This window comes from Aythya fuligula, chromosome 8, assembly GCF_009819795.1.
Source record: "Aythya fuligula isolate bAytFul2 chromosome 8, bAytFul2.pri, whole genome shotgun sequence".
Taxonomy (NCBI): domain Eukaryota; kingdom Metazoa; phylum Chordata; class Aves; order Anseriformes; family Anatidae; genus Aythya; species Aythya fuligula.
The window spans coordinates 30,862,725-30,875,025 of record NC_045566.1 but is presented as its reverse complement, the minus strand read 5'-3'; the positions used below and the strand labels follow the sequence as shown (position 1 = coordinate 30,875,025).

The window sequence follows — 12,301 nt, the reverse complement described above, 5'->3', positions numbered from 1 at the left end:
GATTTTATATTGTAGTCTACTAGCCAAACATTAGAATTCTTTAGCTTAACATTAATTGAATTCAAAACAAATGCTGTATGCTCTACCTAGGCTTTTTTTTTCTCAGTGAATTGCAACACAACTTGTGCCTTCAGAAATATTACTATGTCAAAATTAAGTCATCTTCCACTTACTGAAATTTATTTCACATCTTATCCCAGTAATTATTTAGTAATTAAAAATGGCCCCAAGAAGATCAGAAAACCAAAACTAAAATACCAAGAAGAGGGTTGGAATATGAAAATAGAAGTAAAAGAGGTGTTTAGGTTTAGCTGCTCCGTGGCCTAAGGTAACCAAAGGGAGTAACAGGAATTCTTGGTGTGGTGAGGATAAGCAGCTACTTCATAACTTGTGGGATTCTCAGCTGCACCACAGAAATCTGGAGTTTCCAAAGACAGCTGCTGGCAGCACACCTCCTTCATTGTATACTATGGTGAGGAGTAGGGTATCCTTGAAAAGGAGCTGTTTGTTCCCATTGTGCTTGGCACAGTGTGAGAACATTCTCAAATGGTAGCAACTCAGTGTAAACAACAGACTTAAAATAATTAACTTATTACGAAGAACTTTAGGACCCTAAGATCTATTACCAGGTATAACAACTGCCCTGATACTGGCCACGTTCTACCACTGATCTGCAGCAAAGCAATGTCACCCAGCTTGAGTAAGAAATAATTCTGCTAACATCATCAGAAATAGCAGAGCTTTGTGCATAAGTCTTATTGCTCCCTGTTGTAATAGCTATAAGAAGGCAGATAAACCTTTAGTTTCTGCCTTCTTGCAGAGGACAGATAGTTTTTTAATCTGAACTGGACCAAAATCAGGAGAGCTAGGCTTGCTCCTGTTACCTACAATTAGTACCAATTTTCTCTGTAAACTTTAGGCTCAGCATATTCAACCATTAAATAACTACTCTTCTTCCAGAGATGCTGTGCAATATAATTAATCTCTGTAAAGACTCTGAACCTCAGGTGGGAAGTACTAAATACAGAGTCCACAGGTAGTAATATTACTTATAAATGCAACAGGTTTTTAAACTCTCAGAGTTAATCTGCAGCACTGCAGAACCCGCTAGTTTTGTCCGGGCTTGTAAATTTACAAAGAGGAGGCAGCATTTCATTTATCTAACTCAGCAGGAATGCAGACCATATCAGGTCCAGTTCCCAACACATCTTTACCTGCAGTCAAAAAGATGTAAGATGAAAAATAATTCCTTGTGTCACTTACCTGGCTCTGGGAATAAATGGATGTAGTGGTTTGTCTGGCCCTCTAAAAATATAATCTTTTTTTGCACTGGATTTATTAATCTGTGTCTGATGAACTTATCAGTAAGTTAGATCATTCATCCAGAATAATCTCATAAAAAGTATCTTCCAAAGTACTTTTTGAATGCCTTTATATTTTCATCTACGTTTTTAGCATTTCCTATTTACATACTTAAACTTCATGTCACTTTCTGCATCATGACTTTCAAAAATCTTCAGAGAGCCCCAGTAAAACATAGCACTCCTAGAAAATGAGCGCACAGATTCCAGGAAAGAGAGAGACATCTTGTCAGAAGAGGCTACAGAACAAGTAGAAGTTTTCTATTGGTTTTGATGTATTTTTGATCAGGTGTTCAAAATCCTGACATTGAAATTTCCAACAAAATATTAGCTTCTCTGATGATGGTCATTTTGAAATTAGTGGTCTGTCAGTTATCAAATACAAAAAATATATATATTTTTTTCTTCGAGGAAAAATTCACTTCCTGCTTCTTAGTATCAAAATGTGTTCAGACATTCAATCAACATTTTGAATGTGAGAGGTAGCAGGAAGAGGGTAGTGAAGCACTGGAGCAGGTTGCCCAGAGAGGCTGTGGATGCCCCATCCCTGGAGGTGTGCGAGACCAGGTTGGATGAGGCCCTGGGCAACCTGATCTAGTGGGAGATGTCCCTGCCCATGGTAGGGGGGTTGGAACGAGATGATATTTAAGGCCCCTTCTGACCTGAGCCATTCTATGATATGATATGATTTAGGAATTGTCAAATGTAAGCTTTTTCAGAATAAAAAATATATGTGTTCTTGTTCTACCGTATTATTTTAAAACATTTTGTTAGCATTGAAATGAAATTTGAAACAAATGAAGAAGCCTTATACTTTCAACTTTCTCGTCTATTGCCACAGACCCCACATACTGCCTACTGTGCTTCAGGATATTCTCAGCAGTGGAAGGGCTGACCTTACCTCCAGATACTGACTGAGCAAACGCAGAGCTTGGTCTACAACACTGAAGATGTTCCGCCAGTCAAAGTCCACCATTCCCTTCTCCCTGGTCCCTGGAGACCCATTGTGGAGAAAGTTGATAATGTGTTCAGCAGTTAAGCCTTCAGCACCCATCTGTCTGTTCAAGAAGTCCCTCACTGTAGGGTGCTTCAGAGAGTCCTGTGGAAATACATCAGAACAGCTTCACTACAATTATTCTCTTCACATGCTGTGTTTCACCAGAAAGTTTTCCATTTCCACAGCTCTTTCTGAGCTACAAAGTAGTACAAAAGGGTATGTTAAGGAAGGAATTTTATAGATGGGTAATTGCACAGCTGAACAGGTGAGAATTGAAGACTAAATGAAAAGAAATTTATCCTTGACTATTGCATATTTTTTCCGCATGAGCAAGAGGATAAATGTAATAAATGTCAAATTTAAAAGAAATAAGTATGGCAAAATAAATGTTTTCTCCAGTATGAACTTCTATAAAAACTCCAACCACAAACAATACTTGCATCCAGAGTCAGATCTAAGGGAAGAGGAACTAAGTAATTTCCTAAGTCGATAAATTGCTGGCTTCAGAAAAAACATGGTTCTACTGCCTTCTTTGTCTATGTAGAACCCTAGAAAATCAAGTTGGTTCTTCTGCTGTTCTTCCAGGACATTTTGCAGAGGCCAAGTGGTGATTGCTGTCTTTATTAAGAAATCATTAGCAGACTGAAGAGAGTGTCCAGATCTGAGGTTCTGTCACAAACTCTTTGAAATGCATATAAGACTATCCTTCAAAACAAGCTCAATAACCAGTCCAACAACTTTAAAAGCTACAAATTCCTTGCCGCAAAGGCTGTGCTTCCAGCCAGACCTTCAAAAATAATTAGCTTCTTAATTAAAGTATAGGATGGTGAAAGGCCACTCTTACTGAGGCTCTCTGCTAGGTTATAACATACACGGATCATATTCATTTGCAGGCTGTTTTGAAAGAAGTACCACAACTGTGGTCCTACTTCTTCCCAAGCTTTGGTCAACAGTCTGAGGCGTTCAAGTTCCTCAAAAGTGGAGTTTGCCTGAGGAACAAAACAACAGGAAAGAATGTTTAGAATGCTAGGGAGACAAACACACAAAATTTATAATCCAAGCATTCAGTGACAGTGAAACTTATAACTTATGAATGTTGTAATTTTTACCTTCAGTACTTAATAAACTTGCTTAAATGCCAGAAATATTAATATTCCTCAAAAAAGAAACTTTTAAAATCCAACTGGAATCAAAGTCATTTTGGATACAATTCTTTTGTTTGTGTAACGAGAAAAACGAGAGCCCAAATTAGCCCCTGTTAACTACAATTCGTTTAACTACTCAGGTTTTAGGTAGAATGATTTCCTCCTCTCTTCTTTCCCTTGATTATCTCCCTCCACTGACTGTAGATGAAGCCTGCCCTAAAGAATGCCTGAAGTTGGGTGAAATGAATCTAAGAAGTTAAATCAAGTTCACATATGACCTGGGTTTTACCTACCTCATCACTGTCCATTCACTTACTCTCAACATCTAGTCTCAAGACAGTTCAACAGAGTTCACTTCCAGAAAGGAAGATGAAACTGCAATTCAACACTGAGAAAGTGTTTTCAGGCCAAGAAGTTTTCACAGAACCCGAAGCAACTTTTTGCCATTTTGTCTCTTTTCTGGCTTTCTTTTCTTTGCACCACATATGCAACAGTTTTGAGATAGCAGAAGTATGACATCTTATACACTAATATCAATCCAGCATCCTAATTCATGAAGTCAAAAATATTTATTCTTTCAATGTATATATTACTAAACCACTATGTTGCTATTGCTTGTAATCTCTCAGTGTCAGGTCTCCATGAGTCTATCCAAACCTCATAGCAGCACCATTAAAATCCTTCCTGGCACAGAGCTGCTAATGTTCCTACATCTGTAAAATACATATGAACATTACTATTTTTGCTAGTGTAAACATGGGAACATGCCAACAAAAATGCTACTTCAGCTAGAAAAAGCTTGCAGTGTGGACCAAGGCAGGATGAATTAGTGAAGATCTGTCTTCTGTTTCTGTAAATGAAGACTAACTATCCCTCCTCTGATGATCACCAGAGCAGGACTTCCAATGAGAAAATCTGATTAGTTTGACATAGGTGGGTTGCTGGTCTTCAAAGGATGTTTCTTAGAATGCATTTGTTTACTTTTTTTTTTTTCAGAAATACACATATTTATATTTCAGAATTTCTTACGTTTTTTAGGATTTGCCGTACAGACGGTGAATCAGGAGCAAAGAGAATTTTTCCCATCAGCAGGGGCTTCACAGCACTCCAGGCTATTTTGGTTAAAGGGTTTGATTCCAAGTTTTGGATCAATGCATTACAAAAGGGTGCTAAAGACAGAAAGACAGACAAATCCTTAAGCAACCCTCCTTAAATCTTACCACACATAACATCCTGCAGGACTTTTTACTAATGACATGGACCGTTTAAAGCATTTTCAATCTGAATGGGTTAAGCACATTTTGCAACGTAGAAGTATGTCTGAAAAGATGGAAAAGACTGTAGTAGATTTTATAGTTCAAAACTCTCTGGAGGAGTTGAGAACTTGATCCTACAATAACTTAGAACTAAGCATTTTCATGTAAGCATTTCTATCTTACCATGGATTAGTTACTTGTAAAGTATTCTACTATTTTGTTCCCCAGATAGAGGAAGGGGAGTACTGGGTCTTCTCCAGGTCTCATGGAGGTTCAGACATATGTAGAGCCAAGTACAACACAAAAAGTGAAATCTACAATTCCCTTCACAGGCAAAGCACTCATCTGTACTTTGCAAGCACACAATTATATCCATCATGGCAGAAGGGACACACAAATCTAATATCAGCTACGATACGAACGTTAGCATAATGAAATTGCTGGTGGCCTCAATACAGAGATAAACTAAACAGCGAATAAAAAGGACATAATATGGATATAAAATAATGAATGGTAGAAAAGAAGAACATTTCTATTACAATAGCAAGGAGGTAAGTGAAGAAATCAAAGCAAAAATATTTTAAAGTTATAAATGGCATTACTTTGTACGTAAGATTTAATTAACGTGTAGAACATTATTGAAACAAAATATATGTACTTTTACGCAGGAAAAGAAAACCAGCCACCATCCATCACATTAAGTGTTATTTAAAAGGAGAGTTTTAAATATTGCTACACTCCAGGCCAACAATCAAGAGACTTCCAAATAAATTTGCCTTGGAGAAAAGTAAATCAAGAATGATGCACCATAGAGTTTCCTGAACTTTTTTCCAGAAGTATTTAGTTCTTCCTGATATCAGTAGCATATATTAGAAAATAATGATGATGATGTTTATGCCTTCATAGTGAAAGTTAATGTGTGTTTCTGTCAGTTCTCAATTCCTGGTCTTCTTTGCTTTCAGTTAAAAAGTACATTTGAGCAAAACTATTTCGCCTGTCCCTAATTTCCCAAATTAACTACTTTAAAGTGTTATTTTATAAAAGCCATAGTGGTATTCTAACATAAGCTTCACTTGTCTACACTCTCTGTCATAGTTTGATGGAAAAACTTACTGGTTGTATTATCATAGAGATAACTGGATTTCTTTGTAGAGTCAATCCCCAGGAAAGCTTTGTAGTTGTTATCTTCATACCAGTTGAAGGAAAGCACTCTGGATCCACCTCCTTCTGGGTAGCCACAGAAAAGATCAGACATGGAGCTCACCCAGTGGCCTAAGGATTCAGTTCTTCCATCTTGTACAAATGGTTGTAAAGCCTTGAAAAGGTCCTGAACACTTGACTTCTTGGCTAGCTGCAGTAAAACAAGACTTTGTTAATTGCAGCCCTCAAAAGAAGAAAGTCTATGGAGAGGTCACCAGTAGTGCACAGACTAGTACAGTCTAGATGCAGTTAGAACCTCATCCTTTCATCTCCTCTATGCTGGTCACAGGCACGATTTTCAGTTCTTGTTCTCCCACGTTTGTTCTGAAGAAATCAAATGCTTCATAATTGCCAGTGCTTATGCCCACACTTATTTTGTAATGAGAGAATAATGAATTTCTAAGGAAAGAGTTCTTCCCAAACAATTCTATTTCCTTTCTGATAAAGCAGATAATAGGAAATAAAAAGAACAAAATGGACAAAGAACTACAAACTATTCAGAAAAGTGATGCCATCTGTTAGCAGACCACTTACCTTTTGTGCTGCTTGGGAGACATTAGACAGCACCCTCCCCCAAGACCTCAGATCAACACCTGGTGAGTTTCTGTCCAACACAGTGGGAAGCTGTGAATACATCAGAAAACACAGATGAGTTTTGGACAGTTTCTACATGACAACAGCTTATATAGTGAGAAGAAAATCCAACCAGCATCTCTTCAGTTCAAATGCTTTGAATTATTTGTAACACTGTCTTGTGAGATTTCTGGGACCATAAACCCATAGTGTAGACTCTCGTAACTGCCTGAGTAAGTTGTCTGACTAATATGAGGCTGAAACTGTCACAGGCCATTGAAAGTATAGCCTGGGATGTTTTGCTTATCTAAGCCTACAATACCGAAAGGTACAAAAATAAAGGAGCAATGCAGGAACTGGGATTTATGAGAAGTTGTTTCTCAGAGGTTGTTGTTTCCAGTGAGATGCAGAGACTCTTATTAACTTCTCAATTGAACAAGTGTTGTGATTCAGAAGCCTCTGCTTGCCATGGAGGTAAAATACCTGGTAGTACTTGTGAGATCTCCTGATTTTGGAGACTGGTCCTTAAGGTCTGTTAGATCTGCCAGAAACCAGATCTGCTTCTCCAGGCTCCTGCAGACTGACCAAATGGCCTTTCTGCCAGAAGTTAATACTTTATTTATTGCTAGCTTTTTAAGAAACAGGTGACACCATGGCATGCTGCTACTTACTACTTGCATCATTGCATCCCTCTTTGTGAACTCTCTGAAGAATCATGCGTGCACTTGGTGTTGGCACTCTGAGGTTTTTACAGGCATTTATTTCTCAAGTATTAAAAAAAAAAAAAAGCAAAAAAAAAAAAAAAGCAGGATTTGTGAATAGACCATAATATTTATTAGATAAACTTCTGAAAAGATTTCCCCAAGACTGTGCAGCTATACACCCTGCTTATTCCCTGCCATTTCTTTCAGTCAGTTGGTGGTTAAAAAAGTAAAAGGCAGAGCTGCACTATGTAGGCACCTGGCAGGGAATCACAGCAGCAAGAGTTTTTATGGAACGCTTATGTTTGCATGTTCTGATCTGTCACTTGCAGTAGAGGCAGGAAGTATACACAAGTACTGCTTCAAAATATACTTTTCCCTTTTCACTTGAAGGGAACCAGTTTCTGCACAGATTATACAGCATTCTTGGAGCACTTGTCCTAACCTGGCCTTTTTGAAACTATGAGCAACAATATTGTAAACAACATGAAACAAAACAGAGAAAAGCCTGAGCTAAATATGGAATAAGAACCTCTTTCCTGTAGCTAGAGGAAAAGAAGGAAAAATAGGGGCAAACTTGCATGTGTTTTTTCTTAGGTATTATTTCTTGCAGGAGGCACTCTGTATGAACCAGGTCTTGAAATGTTCTAAAAGGACTGTGTTTGTACTCAAGTTAGTTCGCGTTCTCTAGGAGCACACAAAAGACAGGATCAACAGGGATTATATACAAACTATGCACACATTTGACCTAAATATCAGAGAATATAATTAGGAATGTGTATTGACCCTTAGCACAGAGGGGAACAAAAGCTTTCTCCAAAATGTTTATCCAACTATTTCACATTCACTAGAATTAAAGATAGTGTTGTAAAACAAACAAACAAACAAAAACAAAAGAAAAAACAACAAATGAACACTGAAGAGTTTCCTTCAGAAAACAGAAAGCCCAGTTCTGGAATCCCCAGTCAGCTGCCAATCCTAAAATGAGGCCTACTCACAAAAGGAGCTCTGAAAAAATAAATTCTGGTATGTAGTTGGTTACAACTGTAGCCTGAGGACCATGAAGTACAGAGGGATTGACAGTGTAAGAGGGTAGAAAATAACCTGGGATCTTGAAGACATGAGGTATCATTTTGCAAGGAATCATGAAAACCCTCCCTCTTCAGCTAGGTACATATTAAAACCCCTGGGAATCAGGCTGTGGATCCAACTGTGTGTTTCCAACACACAGACCTCCAATACTGAGGGGAAGTCTTGGCAGACGGACCTTGTAGGAAAAGACCAGATCATAAACCTACATCTTTGACAATTCTGGTGTTTAGTTTCAGGTTTATGTTCCTATTTCTCACAAGTCTATTTTTGTTTAAACACAGACAACTGCTTCATCAAATCTCTTCTTTCTATTTTATTTGATATGGGAGCAAAATCATGATATTAGCAGCTTAATCCTGAAGCTGGACAGTGTAGCATGCATATTCACAGGATGTCCTTCAGTGCTGAAAACTTACCTGAGAAGTACTGTAGGACTCTCTTCTACTTCCAGCAAGCACCAGTTATAAGAAAATATCTGTGTATATTTTTAGAAATGGAAAACAATCAGAAGCTTTCAGAAACTCACCACAGATTCTTATCAGGACTGGCAAAATCACACAGGCTCAATAAATGTCTGCCAATGCTAAAATAATCAAACAGTAATTTGGCTGGTGTGTCAATTAAAGCTTCTGGCATCCTGTGTTCCCAGTTCTAAGTAACTCAAAGCTGAATTAAAACCATGTTAAATGAACTGTGATGTTTTGTGCTGTGGCAGGAAAGTCTGATCAATGCTTTCTAACTTCATCAACTCCCCATATATGCTGCCTGTTGTATGCAGTAAACTGTCAATGTGATGACCTCACGACATTTATTTACAAGGTGACAAACAGCAAATTAAATTCAGTGTTGCAAAACGCAAAGTCACAAACGTGGGGAAAAAACATCATCATCATACACAGTGATGGGCTATTATATGGAAAGAGACTTTGGAGTCTTTACAGTTAGTTCTCTGAAAGCAACAGCTCCGTGTTCAGAAGACAAATGGAATATTAGAAAACACCAGGAAAATAACAGAGAGCAAAAACAAAAAATACCATTATGCCATTATATATATATATAATATATATATATATTATATATAATTTTTTATATATATATATATATTATATATATACATGACACATGGAAATACTGAACTCTGGTTGCAGTAGCAGTTAATTTATGGCAAGGACACAGTAGAAATATGAGCAGCACAAAGAAGAACAATGAAAATGAACAGAAGGAAGAGCTTCTGTAGAAAGAGTAATGAAAACCAGTACAACTTGTTTCAACAAACAAACACAAAGGCACATATGGGTATCCCAATTCAAGTTGCATCATGGCTTTGACTTCAGAGTAAAATGCCGTCATGCTGGATGGAGCAAATACAAGTTGGGTTGTATGGGAGGATTTCAGATCTCTCAGCAAGGTCCAGATAGATCTTCCTGAGCTCTGTTCTGTTACACAGACTAGGAAGGCCAGATTCCACAAACTTTTTAAAATTTTATTTGAATCTTTTAGTTCTCTTGTAAGTGAATTTCATCTGTTACCTCCCAAAGCATGCTCCAAACTGTCCAGTGGTCCTGCTGATGTTACGTTAATAATTATATATCCATAACTTCACATTTTTGGGGGCAAATAAACAAAGACCTCTCAAAACACTGGTGATGCATTAGAAAGAAAATTCCTGAAGTACAATGAAATAACAGCCAAAAGTGACCACATAAGGCAAGATGATTGTGTTAATACTTACCAGCTGAAATAGCTTAAAGAAATCAACATTTGCATACAAGGCATCTTCCACTCTCTGTAGGCTTTCCTGGGAGAGGGCACACATGGCCTTGTGGACCGAAGGGAGACCTCTTCTGCTGCTGAAGATAATAAAGCGGTCCAGGAGCATCTGACTGCAAGCAATGTCCTTCAGAGTCAAGTTGGGTACACCATAGGCAAACTGCAACCAAAAATAATGTATTATTATTATTATTATTATTGAACCTTCAGACTATGCAGGAACAACTCAGATTTATCAACAACAGACATCTTGATATCAACATCTGCTAATATTTCCTGAATGGCAGGAAGATGTGGTCAGCTGAAACACGAACTCTTCAGTCACCTTCACTTGATGTTATGCTAGATCACCTCACCTTCAGACAGGTTTTTCTTCACACTAGTGATTCTTCTTTCCATTGCAGAAGTTCTTATGAGTCTTCTTTGCTTTCTCTCTGTCATCTAAGCATGCCTGAGGCCGTGCCATGCAACCCATCCTTATGGTTAAGCTTTAACTTGTTTGAAAGTATTTCCCCAAGACCAATCAAATGTGCCACATCACTATAACTTTGTTTATCCTGGTTATAGTTTTTGCTGTCAGCTGTTCTAACTGGAAAAAGATGACTCCAATTGCCTTTGCTCAAGCTTGATTTCCCTCACTATTTTATTTCAGTCATGATTCTTTCACTTCAGTGCTTCCCCAGAGCCATTATTCATAGTCGCTGTGCACAGGCATACAGCCAGGCTCAGTAAAGCCATTTTACATTAAACCACACCCAACCTACTTATTTCAGCTTCTAATCTAAATATGGAACAGAAAATAAAGAAGTTATCTTTAGTGTTTAACCAGAGAGAGCAAATTAGTTTATAGTTGAAACCAGTGTAAATACAGAATAACTCCACAGAAATTGATGTATTTACCTAGGACTTGTATTGTCGTAATGGAATACTTTTGGAAGTCTACAATTCAGTTCTACTTGCCTTACAATGGACAGAATACATGACAATAAAATAAAAAGTAGCACTGAAAATTGCTCAGAGGCTGTTCCCATCCTCTGTACATCTGTTTGCTGGTACAAACTGCATAGAAAAAAGTTCACAATACCATAATGACTCTAAACGTATGCCATGTTTGAGACAAACACAGACATTCAGACAAATGAGGACTGTGCATTGACACTATATTGTTAGGCTAGATGCTTTTTAAAAACTGCAAAGAAAAAGAAACTGACAAAATATGCATAAAATATAACTTTCTTTAGAAAAATTATTTGCTGAGTATTCCAGTCCTCAAGACATTTGGTTCAAAACAAACATACCAAGCCTACACCAGGTACACATTTATTTCCTAAGTCAATTAACAAGGCCATCTAAGTGATTCCGAACATTATCAAAATTTTGTATCTGCCAGTCTCCTATAATTAGCAGCTGAGACTTGCTTCATGGTGCCTGTAAAGAGAAGTATTTAAAAACATAGATGAATGAGATTAAAATAAAATTAATTTAGTTGCTGTGGAGAGTGGATTCAGGCTTGAGAAGTTAGTCATTAAGTGCTTCAGATGTCAGAACCTACCAGCAAAACTGCAAGTGTGACTGTGGAAAATCAGGTGAAGAGAGGTCTAGAACAAGAGTGTATTTTGTTTATCATGACTGTTCTGAATTTCAGCTTGTGGAGCTGATTTTTACAAAAAACACAGCTGAATTACACCCAAATTGTGTATAGGAACAACGATGCAAAAAAAGGGATACGAATTTCTAGTAAAAGTATCTGACAGGTACAGTCCCTATCATCACTACAGGTATACCCACATATTGACACAATCTATATTGTATTTGCACTAGGGAGTCTGAGAACAAGTAGAGTAACAAATCCTGAAAGAGTTCTAACATATAACACAACTTAAAAAAAAACAGGACATACCTGAAAATTAAGCACACAGCAGTAATTAAACTAATCAACCCCTCAGTTTTCTCATCCTTTACATCATTGCTTGATCTTTTAGATGTAGTCTAAACCATCAGTCCAGGCAGCATGGAAAGCACAGGCTTTCTCTTTGCAAGGGGCTGTTCTGCCATAAGTGGCACAATAAGCACTTAAATCTATTCAGTAACAGTGACAGTTTACTTACTAGATTATGAATTTTCAAAAATTAGATGACAAATTAACAGTGTGGCCTTAGCTAGTGCCTTTTCACCGTACAATTTCACCTATGGGTGAAATATCTGC

General features: G+C 37.6%; 1 protein-coding gene across 1 annotated transcript in view; it reads right to left on the bottom strand.

Annotated features, from left to right (window-relative positions):
* ABCA4 (ATP binding cassette subfamily A member 4) overlaps positions 1-12,301 on the bottom strand; it is a 70,598-nt gene that overhangs the window by 44,922 nt on the left and 13,375 nt on the right. The window contains exons 6-11 of the mRNA XM_032191821.1: positions 10,058-10,255; positions 6,494-6,583; positions 5,873-6,110; positions 4,533-4,672; positions 3,231-3,347; positions 2,263-2,460 (exon numbers count right to left, since the gene is read on the bottom strand). Coding sequence (XP_032047712.1) covers positions 2,263-2,460; positions 3,231-3,347; positions 4,533-4,672; positions 5,873-6,110; positions 6,494-6,583; positions 10,058-10,255 — 981 coding nt within the window. The remainder of the gene's footprint in view (positions 1-2,262; positions 2,461-3,230; positions 3,348-4,532; positions 4,673-5,872; positions 6,111-6,493; positions 6,584-10,057; positions 10,256-12,301) is intronic.